Genomic DNA, 12,564 nt, shown 5'->3' with positions numbered 1-12,564 from the left:
GCAGGCTTCTTCTATGTTTAAGCTTTTTAGAATCATTTTGTTCGTCCCCAGTTCGTATTTCCACAAATACTTGATAAAATCTATTTATGTGTGGCATCAGTGAAATAATTGTCAGATCTAAGATCTCATGATTCTATAGCAATAACACGTGGAATGCAGCATGATTTTATTATTTCAACATTTAGTACAAGGCTGGTAAACAATGAGTTACCCATGAGGCAATAATTTTTACCAGATCAATTTCATGAGGCTGAACCGCAAATGCCATGTTTGCTAGCCTGTAAAAAAGTCACAATACTCCTTGAATATTGGACTCAATATAGTCGCAGTGATTTCGTTGCATTACTTTTCGGCTGGTAACCAGCTTTTGAGTGTATATCCAAAGTATAAATTCATTCATGTGAAATTAATCATTATAAAGATGTTAAAAAAAATATTAAGATCTTATCTAAAAATGTAGAAATTTTAATCGAAATTGATGGAGCTACGAATTGATGAGATATATTCTGTAATGAAAGTGAATGCCTTACGACACCTAATATTGCATCTGCTATTACCAATAACAATAATTATTATATTGTTTGATAACAGTAAAACTTGTAGTAAGTGGCACTCGAAAAAATGCACGAACTAGGCAACGTTCGATGTCTAACGTTTCGCAAAGTAAAAAAAAATAAGAGGAATGCTTATGAGTTGAAAAAATATTCTATCTATATATACACTGTCAAAAATATTAATTGAAGTCGAATAATTACTTTTCTCATAGGATAAGGGTGGAACAGATGGAACGTCAGCTTGCTAATTTAACCGGTCTCGTGCAAAAGGCTCTAACTCATGCTCCACTCACGAGTCCCTCGCCAAGGGACTATTTGCAAGTCCCGGCAGGACGTGATCCATACACAAGAACCACAGGTACCCCTAACGCTATTACAATTCACTTCGGTCCTTAATTATTTTCACTGTGAATCGTAGGAAAAGAAAATTTTTTGTAAAAATCGTGACATATATATTAAAATATTTGTGTAAACACTTGAATGATAACCAAATAATTAAAAAAAAAAAAAAAAAACGCAGGATAACGCGTAATCATTGAAACGTGACAAGCGATTAACGTTTTACAAATATAATTATGCATCAATTTCCGCAAAAGCATTTGATTTTTCAAAAGAAAACCAGAGCACCTAACATAAAGAGTTACGTAATGACGAACACATATAATTAACATCAGTTATGTTGGAATATGTTAATTTTTTTGTTTTTTTTTTTTTTAAGCACTTCATCCGGAGCATATAATATCTTTTTCGACGCTTAATTCTCACATCTGTTCCAAAAATGTGTAAATCATCAAAATTCCTAAACACAATCATAATTTTTGTTACTGAAAAATATTAGAAATACTAGTGTAATTTTTTCTGAGAGGGTATCAATAGAACGCGTTATCCGCAAACTGTTGATAATAACGATCATTATATCTACATAGTAAATGTTAATCGAAATTGGGTTACAGTTAACGATCATTTTACGATGCTCATCGGTTTGACATACATTTTTTTCTCAATCATCATACAAATAATCATCGTCATCACCATACGATAGATTTTGTAGTGCACGAAATTATATTCGCGGATAATGACGGTCTCTATTGGACGCCCATAGTTTTTAGTTGCTTTTAACATCACGACGATTAAAAATTATCGCTCTTGTACAGATAAATATTTATATATATCACCACGCATATATAGAACAGACTCACATATCCTTGGCTTCAATCAACGGAGCTGTTGCTTTTATAATTATAAAGTAGAGCCTACATTTCATAAATAGTGTAATTTCTAGTCATAGATCAACGAGTGAAGTACCACATTTGTGTATCTTTGCGAAACCGATATACTTTCGTCTAGCCTCAACGATCGACTCGTAGATTGACAAGTGCTCGCGAGGCTTTCGTTCAATGATTTTTCGTAAAATGTCTGCGTCTCCGGGTCAAGTCTTGTTCAGCCCCATGGCTTTTAATACATATTTCGGTTTTTTTCTAACTCATTGAGGTAGTTGTCTCGCCGAGAGTTTCAATTTTGTTTTTCTTCAATTTATCATTCTGGCGACATCAACGTGTGCAAGCAACAACTGCATCGAATTTGAAATTTGACTTTTTTGTCCCTGGAAATTAAACTTGTACATTTTCAATCGACAGAAACGAAAGTTTCAAAGTTCGAAATGAAATCCAAACTTTTGTGAACAGACTGGAGAATAAAATTTTTGAAATAATTGCAGCGAAACAACTACCTCATAGAAAGATGCAATATTCTCAGTATCCTTTTGTTCCTTTCGTTTTCTTGCTAACAAAAAATTTTTATACTCCAGATAAAAAAAACTTGCGGAGGACCTTCGAGTGATTCAAGCTGAGATTATTCTTAGTTTGTTATTTGTTAATTTGTTTCTGATTTTTCTGTACCAAAACTCAGCTGAACGTTGCGTTTCCGAAAACACAGAAGCTGTCTGTCTCACTTATTTGGAAAATGATTCTAGCTCCATTGATTCGAATTCTGATGAAAAATCTAAGCTAATTGATACGTTTAACTGAAAGTCATCGATTAATTCATTACGTCAAATCGGAACATTCGTAAAGCAATTCAATTTAAATTCAATCTATTCACAACAAACCGAAATAACTATTAAATGGCCGACGACTCGTCTCTGCTGAAGTATTTATCACAAAAATTCATGTATTCAAACGATATGGAGATCCAAAAAAAATTATAATTAACAATCAAATTAATAATCTCGGTTAAATCTTTAAGTGAGCATTAATAAGTCTATACTAGTACTCCGCTCCTGGTCTCAATTTCCTTAATCACGCTGTAAACATGCTTTATTTCGTCTAACCGCACACCAGGCGCCGGGGACGAGTTCGACAAACAATCTAGCTCCAGCTCCGCCTCACTGCCAGGTGTGTCACAATCTATCTACCTCTATCGATATACATATCTCTTTCTATCTATTCAACTAACTCTCAACTGATAACTTTTCATTTATAAAGACAATAAAAACTCTAAATAACCACTATCAATAAAAATAATTTTCACGTACAAATAACTATATAATTGTAATATATATCACATATGACGTATTACAGATGACTCATACTTAAGGACTGACGTAAAGCCACCGAAATTAGGCAAAGGTGCGCTTCAAACTTTTCACCGATAGCACGATTCATTAATTATCGTATTTCTTTCTTTCAAAGCTAAACAAATCCAAACAGAACTAACACCAGTTTTTTTCCAATAGCGCACTTCTATCTTCGTCTCATCGTCACGTCATCAGACTTTTTTGTTTTATTCGATCGCATTCACGAAAAAGCATGAAATTATTCAGCTTCTGCATAACACGATTATCAAGCACGTTAGACGTCACGACTTAATAACAATTTTGTTTTTTATTTACCAATGAAATTCAGAAACTGAAAGAAAAACGAAATCTGCTGAAAGGAGTGGAGGCACTGTTTTTTGGCTCTTATTTATTAGCAATGTCATCTGCTTCACGCTCATTTACGCACAATCGTGACGCTGATTGAAATTTTACCTCGACGCACCGTGCTCAAAGCACTTCGATGTTTTTTTCCTCGCTCTTTTGATCTCATTCTCGCCTTCGAAATCCGATAAAAATATGGATTTAGCTCTCTGTTTGACGCTACTAAATGTACATTGCAGACAAGTCGGTGTCGTTCGAAAAATCAGTATCCTTCAGTGACGAACCACCGGATATGAACTCCCCCAAACAACACTCCCCGCAACACGCAGGTAAACGCTCACATATTTATACTATACATTGGACTAATTAATGTAAGAAATTCAGTTGGTCGAATTTACAGAATCACCCTCTTGTTATACCCTCTTGATGTTTCAATTCCGTTATACTATCTCAAATTTCATAACATAAGCTCACGGAAAAACAATTTTTTAATAAATTTCCGCAAAATTATCGATCGTATTCCGTCGAAATTTGAAGAAAAAAAAAACACTCTCAGGCTAACAGTTTTATTCTAAATACTTGAAGAAAAAAAATGAATTTGGGAAACCTATAAATTGAACGCATTACTTTGTTCAAAAGTTAAGGAAAATTATGGACTTCCGTTGAATTGGACGAACGAAAATCTTGTTAAAGCCAAAAATGAAAAGGTGTTTCAGTAATAATTAAATATTTCCAAAATTACGAGCTACTCAACACTGCTGGCTTCGTGTTCTTCGCATGTGACCCTTTGAGAATGTTTATGAATCGAAAACTGCAACGATTGTTGACTAATCCGTCGATAATTCAGGGTGGCATGTCGAAATCTCATTAACTAAATAAACATAATACGATATATTTTCCGCTTTCGAATACATCTGCTTCTATGCTCACTGCAATCAACATACTATCTATACTAACAGCCCAAACAAAATTATCGAATAATCTCTACATTTAAGACTCGTAAATATCCGGAGATTGCTATATTGCGAACGTGATTTTTCACAAGTAGTCAAGCTCAATCCAATGAAATTTCATATTCACAAGTCACAACAATTTTGTATTATTTTTTTCGTTTCATTGGGATCAATTAATTATCATACGATTAAGCATAAATGATAACTTGATACGAAATAAAACTATAGATGAAAAAACATTCTTCGAGATGAAAATTAGTATAGCTTTTCACTGACCTTGATTAAACTTTGTACATCAATTTATTAGCTTTCATTGCACTAATCACCTTGCCAATGAAAATTTATTCTAAGAAAATTAACGAATCGCTGTCACTAACATTATTTATCCTACTACTGTACAATGCAACTAGCGGATACAAAACCCACGAAACCAGCCATAAAATCCTCGACTTTGCCTCGGATGTCCTCGCAAGGTAAATTTTTATTGGCTTTTATCCTCATTCTGCCACACTTTTGTTTCATTTCCGTAAGATAAAATTTATAATTATCCTGGCTATCGCGATAGTTGACGGTTGCGACGTTTGCTGAAAGTCATTTTGTCTCGAGGAAAGTGCAACAGTCATAACCAATGATTTGCTTCGGCATCGGCGATGGTTAGAGTTATTGCATTCAAAAGATTTTCAGAAAATATTAATTTTCCGAAAGAGAAGCATACGCAAAACTCGGCTAATTTCATTCTCAACGTAGCACGAATCGCGTCAAGAAACATGTTGATTAAATGATTTTTGTAATTATTCAAAATTGCAGAAAGAGACAGACACAAACCCACACCACCGCCAAAACCCGTAGCTCTGGCAGCTGGCCAATACGTTTATCGAGATTTAGCTCTTACACCGGAGATGTACAATCAACTGAGAGGCTTGCAAAAAAAGGCGAAGGACCTTCGTCAAGAAGTTCGAAATCTACGTCGTATGTCACAGACACAGGCTCACACAGTTCGAGAAACAATCAGAGATACTTTCATTACAATACGGTAAGAGTAACAGTTGTAAAAAGTGACCCTCCACTTGCGGAGTGGAAAGGTCCCCCACCACAGCCCCGATGAAAAATAGCGACGGTCACCCCATCCTCTGATTTTTCGCTGTCAAAGTTATAATTAGAAGTTTAATACAAAAAATCAGAGAGGGGGGAATGACCGTCGCCATTTTTCATCGGTGTTGCGGTGGGAAGACCTCTTTTTTCACCATTCACTTTGTTATATCTTTACCAAAACATTCTAAGAAAATGTTTTCAGACAGATTTTGCAGTACGACGTCTGTTGCTCTCGGATTCTCTCTTGAGTTTTTTTATTCTCTAGATATTTTCATGAAACAATTACTTCCGAACATGTGCCTTTTGCATGACCGAAATTCTTCTGATTTTAGTCGATACTTTTGTATCGATCTGAAAGTATATCAAGAGACTCGGTAGAGTCTCGGGACAAGTACATTGACAACCCTGTCGTCTGCTGACCTGAGGCTCTCGCCGAGACTATACTTTCTCTGAATAAATACAATTACATTGAATAACTTTGAATAAAAATCTACAGGACGAAACATCGAAAATTAACCATTCGAGTAAAACTTCAATATGATAAAAAAAAAAAAAATGAAAGTTAATCACAACTAAAAGTAAAGAAAACTAAAAAATTTTTACTCAAGAATGAAGATGAAATTTAGAAAAATTGACTTTCATTCAGAATTCTTTAATAATTTGATCGATACAAATTACAGGGCAATGCTACTATCGGGTGGAGAAGCAGCTTGGGCAGCAGGTGACACTGAAAAAATGAGACTGAACCGCGAAGAAGACCTCTACAAGCAAGAAATGATTAGGCTGGAAAAAGATCTTACGTTAGTAAAAACAGAATTAATTTTAACCTTTGAATCATTACAATTACATGAGTACGCGATTTTTCAATTTCCAGCGAGCTAGAGAGTACGGTGGAGGAATTACGAGGCAACGTCATTAATCGTAAGACTCGTGTGAACATGTCAGATGTTGAAAATATGGCTCTCATTCTTAGCAAATCCAGGTAAACATCAGAATTAAATAACAACGGAAAGTGAACTAGGAACATTTCATTTTTCGGGGAATAGTATATTTTCGAATGCTATGATCATTTATCTCATTATTTATACTTCTACACGGAGAAACTTTTACAGCAAAAGTTACTATGTTTTATAGGAACGTCGGACTACATCGATATTATAATAATAATCGCTACAGAGTTTGTAGCGATTATGCAAAAGTTTGGGGAACCATTACCACAGTTCATAATAAATAACGCGCTGTATTATACCAAAAATGAACACTGAGAGAATTTTTATAAAAAACATAGTAAATAATGAAATGATTTGATGAAAATTTAGAAGATAACATAGCAGTCGTTTCTCTGTGCTATACGAAAAATTGCATAGTTTCGTATTTTCCCTTTTACCCCACTAAATTTTGCTCAATAACATAGCAAAATTCATGCGCCCGCCAATTATATGAGGCGTTGTGAGTATAAACATGAAAATTAACTAGTGAAACATAGTAAAATTTCAAGCAATTTGTCCAGTCCAATTCACCAATTTTTAACATTTCACCAAAAACACGAGTGACATTCGGATATCGATACATCGTTCGATGTAAGAATGTCGCAGACCTAAATTTTGGCTGTTGTACATAATAAAATTTGAGAGAACTGCTTTTGGCATTAAAATTATTATGTACTTTGGTGAAATGTTATAGAATGGCGCGATGTAGAACAGCGCTAAAACATAGCAAATTTTTCTAGAAAATTCATCCGTGTACAAAATGTGATTTATGTTCACGCTAAAATCGATTTTCATGAACGACTGGGTTAAAAATTTAAGGTAGTTCTGTAAGTACACGTACGAGCTAAGATAAGTTTGAGCTACGGTGTACAATAAAATCCAATAGTTATACGGTCGCTACACGGTTTTGTCAACGCTTGTACACTTTGCTTGTCCTATACACAATCACACCTCATGCACGAATTTCTTACACATATAAAAAGTGGAGCTGTACTAATGGCAACAACGCCATTCTCCAGTATTAATATAGCGTCGAGCGTAAAAATGTCAGTATTTCCCGAAAACTTATTTATTCGTCGCGAAAGAAGTTAAAGAGTGTTCAAATGGCAATTCAATCGAGAAACGTGGTCGAACATTTGAGAAAAAAGCTTTTATATTGTTTTGTATTGCGCCTATCAGTTCGCCGCACCGTAAAATTTTGCCACGTCGTCACAGCTGGTCATCCGCCCGTTTCCTGTCACGTAAAATAAACACAGTTCATCAGTTGATATCTCCGAAACTAGATTTTCAAAAATTCCTATTTTTTTAATACTAATCCCACAACAATACTGAATACACAACTGGTTTTATTTTAAAGTCGTAAGATCCGTTTATGGGATCATTTTGTCCACATCGCGTACAAAATGATCCATTTTTAATCGCGAATATCTCGAAAACTAAACGGTGAATCAATTTGAAATGTTGACAATCGGTCCATGAAGGCTATTATTACACCATATTTAAATTTCAGTCAGTTCTTAAAATTTCAACAAAAGTACAGAACTACCTTAATCGATCAAGAAGTGCTTAAATCCCACAATATTTTCAAATTAATAAACAAGGTTTTTCTCAAAACTCGAATGTTAAAAGGATTTTAAGCTCTCTTTCGTATCTCTATTGAATTGAATTAAACGAATAGTCTTTATTCTAATGATATCTTTTAGCAAAACTGTGGCAGATCTGAAGGTCCGTTTCCCAAGCCTTCAGGAAGGTATGAAGGGCCTGCTAAGTTCTGAAATGGAAAAAGTTGTGAGGGAAGAAAAATTCTTGAAAGAAGAGCCTGAACGTCTTGAATCAGCATTGAGAAGATGCAAGAAGCTTACCGGCACTCTCGTCACGCTCAAACGGTACTTCCTGATACACCGATCGAACCTCTTTCAATCGATCAACTCTACGTAATTTTTCCGAATATTTATATCTTGATAAAAACAGATGAAAGCGAACAAAAAAAAATATTCCAAGAATAAGGAAAAGAAAATCCGAAAATACTCGATATGGAAGGCGCGGGGGGGGAGGGGGGGGGGGGGAGATGGGAAATAAGGACGAAAAAATTCATATTTCAAAAATATTATTCAGCTTGGCGTCGGTGCAAGAGCAGCGATCACCAAATGCAGCGAGCGTAGATGCCGAAGAAACGCCACCAATAACGCCAACGTCGGCTCAACATTCTAAGGTAAAAACCCCATATTTTTTCGTTTCGCTATATACTTTTCCAGAGAAATATATATCATTTTTTTCTCTATTTCTCTCGAACTATCTCACTATATCCTCGATATGATCTATGTAAATATACATCGTACTATTTCCCTATTCCTGTGCGCTAAAAAACAACAACAATGCATGTCTCTTGAGCCCCAATGCCTCCAATTTCTTGCTTGAAAGATATATATATTTCTATGTATAAAAGAGAGTAGAAAAAAATAAATAAACATGTATGTATCGATGGTAGTTCGCTATAGCAACGCCATCTCTTCAGATTTCTCATGAATGATCATTTTTTCAATGCTTTACAAGCTCATAATACTGCATTGAAAGAGTACTAATGCGGTTTCAAAAATCTGAATGTGTGCTAGAAACACAGAAAAATATAATCGATTTTATAACTCCGACAAATCCAATTTCGAATAGACTGTCTTCGATAGATGAGGCATAATTTCTCTCTTTCTTTCTCACTCTGACACTTTACTTTTAGACATTTTGTGTATCTATTCATTATCTTAAGTATGTCTGTGCATTGTAAAAAAAGAGTTTGTAAATTTTTGCGTAGTATAAATTTGAATTTTTGATTATAATCGTAATTGAAAGAAATGAAAAGACAAAAAAATTTAAAACAAAACGATATCTTTGATACAAGCAAATAGGAGGCTCCCGCAATCAGTTTACTTCACAAATACGTGAGTAGTAAACAGCAGGAATGTATATATACGTCATTTAATATATACATATCTAATTATCGTTTCCCTGATCAATCTTTTTCGTCACTTAGTAGTTAGGCGACGAAATTTCTATGCTTCATAGAGAAAGACTTGTCTCTTTTATTACTATACAGTTATGCATAACTTATGCTGCAGTTGTGTTTGACAATGAGTAAACAAAACTTGAAACACACACTTTTTGTGAAGTAATCTGAATAAAAACCGCTTGTCCTTTATCCAAAAATGCTAAGCGCATGCAAACAGTACTAGAAATTATCTAATACAATATATGTATAGATATATATCATAATCGATAAATATTTATACATCTTTAAACAACAACTTAATAATATCTTTCAACTAAAATGAGGAGAAGAAAAATAACACTTTTCGAAATAAAGAAATTTATATAAGTATACTACCTCACTAAAATGTCCATAATATCGCATGTGCGGTCTCCCTAAAAAAATGCAAAAGAACCTTTATGAAGCTATAGTGGCTTTCGGTTCCCGTCGAGTCATAACTCTGTAAAATTCGCTTCTTTAATTTGAATGCATTCCTTCCGAAATATTCGATTTTTTGTTCTCGTGCTACTATATGAGTGCTCGACAATTATATTGTTGATCCACTTATAATATATATTAGATAATTCACGAATAATTCTTTGTTTCCGATCTGTTCATCTGAGTATGACAGCCAATCAATATCGTTTTACTGTTGAATTCGTAATTCTAGCTTTTTCGAGTCGATTACGGATAAACATTATATTCGTTTGCATATTTTTCAATGCATACGTTACGTCAAACTCGACTGGATCCGATCATTTTCCCACACACCTCTTTCCTTTTCAACGACAAAGATGCTACATTTTCACGTCTTTTATAAAAATCTCAAAATTCGATGATCTGTCTTGCTGCATAAAAGCACTAAAGTCCAGTATTGAAGTACAGTGCAATGTCCAATTTGTTTTTTTTTTTTTTAACTTGAATTGGTGTGGAAATGTAAAACTCAAAGAATATCATTTGCTGAAATAAATTCCAATGAGATAAATCACATTTGTTAAAGTAAAGTAATGTTTGGAAATTGAAATTCGTGCATTGACCAAAACACGTTCGATTTTCTAGTACTAAAGTGGTAAAAAAAAAGCTCGCTATTTCTAGATCTTTTATCGGCCTTTTTCGACTTGTATAATTTGACTTTAGTAGATGACCTTCTTCGTCGTGCACACGGTAATTGATCTTCAATCTAAAAGATTAACCATGTCTGAAAGAAAATTAGAAGAATTTGCAAAAATTATGAGGGAACCATCGCACGAACCAATGCAGCAAGACAGAAATATTCGTGTGGGGTTTCTCCCCACCGAAGTGATTGGCATAGTTGTGGTGCACCAGAATTCGGTTCGTTGAATATTAATCTCATTTACATATCAATTCGATCGAGCACGGAAGAAAAATAATTTAAAAGTTGAATATAAAGAAGCAGTTGAATTTTCTCATTCAAGCAATTTGGAGCCAAGTGTCACGGTAACAGAGTAACAATAGTTTGCCAATAGCGCCTAATGAACATTTTCTAATGATTATTAGCAAATCTAAAAATAATAAAACAAAACTGTTCTTATAAATACGAAATCTAATGTAAACCTTCTTAGATTACCATGCGACCACTATGAATAATTTTTTTCTTTTTTTTTTCTATTTTCCAATTGTCCTAACCATGCAGAGATTATTCGGATCTGAATGGTTTTTCGCGTAAACTGAGCGCGATTTTAGGAACTTAGTTATTAGTCTCCACATACTATATTTTCATGTAGAACATTTTAGCTGACGCTTTGCTCGCAACTTTTTATCAATTTCTCCTGTTAACGTGAATACACTGGAAATGAAAGTCCGTATAACGCATTTATAGTGAACAATAATAATCCATTAACAACTAATTCATGATACCAATATTAACGATGAAAAAGGAACATTCGTCCATTAATCACTTTACTTTGAAAACTCGGATAATAATTTTTCATCTTCAACGATACAGCGATAGAAAATAAAGATGAATGTTTGGCGATGTGAGAAACGTTGTTCCTAAAACTCTAAAGTATTCATGGACCATCTCTTCTTTGCCTTTCAAGTTCTCACATATAAAGCATATGAGTGCGATTAATTGAAAAGTTAAAATGAATTTCAATGTCATACAATGGTCATGTTCACCCGACGTGATTATGTTTCCGGTTGATCAAAGTGTTTCGTTTAAAAATTCCAAATCTGCGATAAGAAGTATGTGGGGTTCCGAGCATAACATGTATCAGTTTTTATTCCTTTTCATTCAACTACAAAAAAAAGCGGACCCGTGTCAAGATATACAATATCCTGCAACTTATGTGTTATTGAACGACCCGTTTACCTATTTTACCTCAAAACCAAATCGGTGTTTGCTGTGTCCCGATAGAATAGATTAATTTAACATTTAGCCGACGATGTGACAAAACATTTTCTCATCTTTTTCCATCCAAAGATTGTTTCTTTCTCACGCGTAACTTTCTGTACCCATTTCTCAACCTATGTAACGCCAGTCTCAAAATCACATACCATCAATAATCAAAAAGTCAACAAGATAAACGAATACAAATCAATGTTTTGTCAAATCATCTCTGTGTTAGTTGTAACCCATTGAGAAAAAAAGTGAAAAAATCTGTGTCTTTCCCTTCAATGCGTTTGCTGTGTAGCAACAACAATGTCGAATAACACAAAAGAAATATATTTGTTGCTACAACCAGCAATTTTGACCACATTCTCCACGTTCTACCCCTATATAGAATAAATCTGTTCAACAAAATATCGAACAAACCGAAACAAAAATTATTAATAATAATTTACGTGTACTAACCTCGAATATGATACAGATGTCCCAACACAACAAAACAACAAACACGAACACTTTATAGTTACAAAGTTTTCTATGAAAAAGAAAATTAGAAAAAAACAAACAGAAGAAAAAATATGATTCAAATAATAAAATATAAAAAAGTGAACGTTTAAATATTAATTTTTATAGTATGGCTGGAAGTGGAGTACAAACTTCAAGGAGGCCATACAGACCAGTCACGAGTAA

At 34.1% G+C, this 12,564-nt stretch overlaps 1 protein-coding gene across 11 annotated transcripts in view; it reads left to right on the top strand.

The window, feature by feature from the left end:
* LOC122412823 (uncharacterized) overlaps positions 1–12,564 on the top strand; it is a 241,837-nt gene that overhangs the window by 217,251 nt on the left and 12,022 nt on the right. For 7 of the 11 annotated variants that reach the window (XM_043422724.1, XM_043422767.1, XM_043422776.1 and 4 more), the window contains 10 exons: positions 767–912; positions 2,894–2,947; positions 3,134–3,181; positions 3,711–3,800; positions 4,835–4,897; positions 5,232–5,457; positions 6,197–6,316; positions 6,391–6,498; positions 8,209–8,391; positions 8,621–8,717. In XM_043422724.1, the coding sequence (XP_043278659.1) occupies positions 767–912; positions 2,894–2,947; positions 3,134–3,181; positions 3,711–3,800; positions 4,835–4,897; positions 5,232–5,457; positions 6,197–6,316; positions 6,391–6,498; positions 8,209–8,391; positions 8,621–8,717 (1,135 nt within the window). Of the gene's footprint in view, positions 1–766; positions 913–2,893; positions 2,948–3,133; positions 3,182–3,710; positions 3,801–4,834; positions 4,898–5,231; positions 5,458–6,196; positions 6,317–6,390; positions 6,499–8,208; positions 8,392–8,620; positions 8,718–12,507; positions 12,561–12,564 lie in introns of all 11 variants that reach the window. The other 4 variants (XM_043422793.1, XM_043422751.1, XM_043422759.1 and 1 more) reach the window with 4 other exon arrangements.

This window comes from Venturia canescens, chromosome 1 (assembly GCF_019457755.1).
Source record: "Venturia canescens isolate UGA chromosome 1, ASM1945775v1, whole genome shotgun sequence".
NCBI classification, from domain to species: domain Eukaryota; kingdom Metazoa; phylum Arthropoda; class Insecta; order Hymenoptera; family Ichneumonidae; genus Venturia; species Venturia canescens.
The sequence above is the reverse complement of the archived record's forward strand: the minus strand, read 5'-3'. Positions and strand labels throughout refer to the sequence as shown.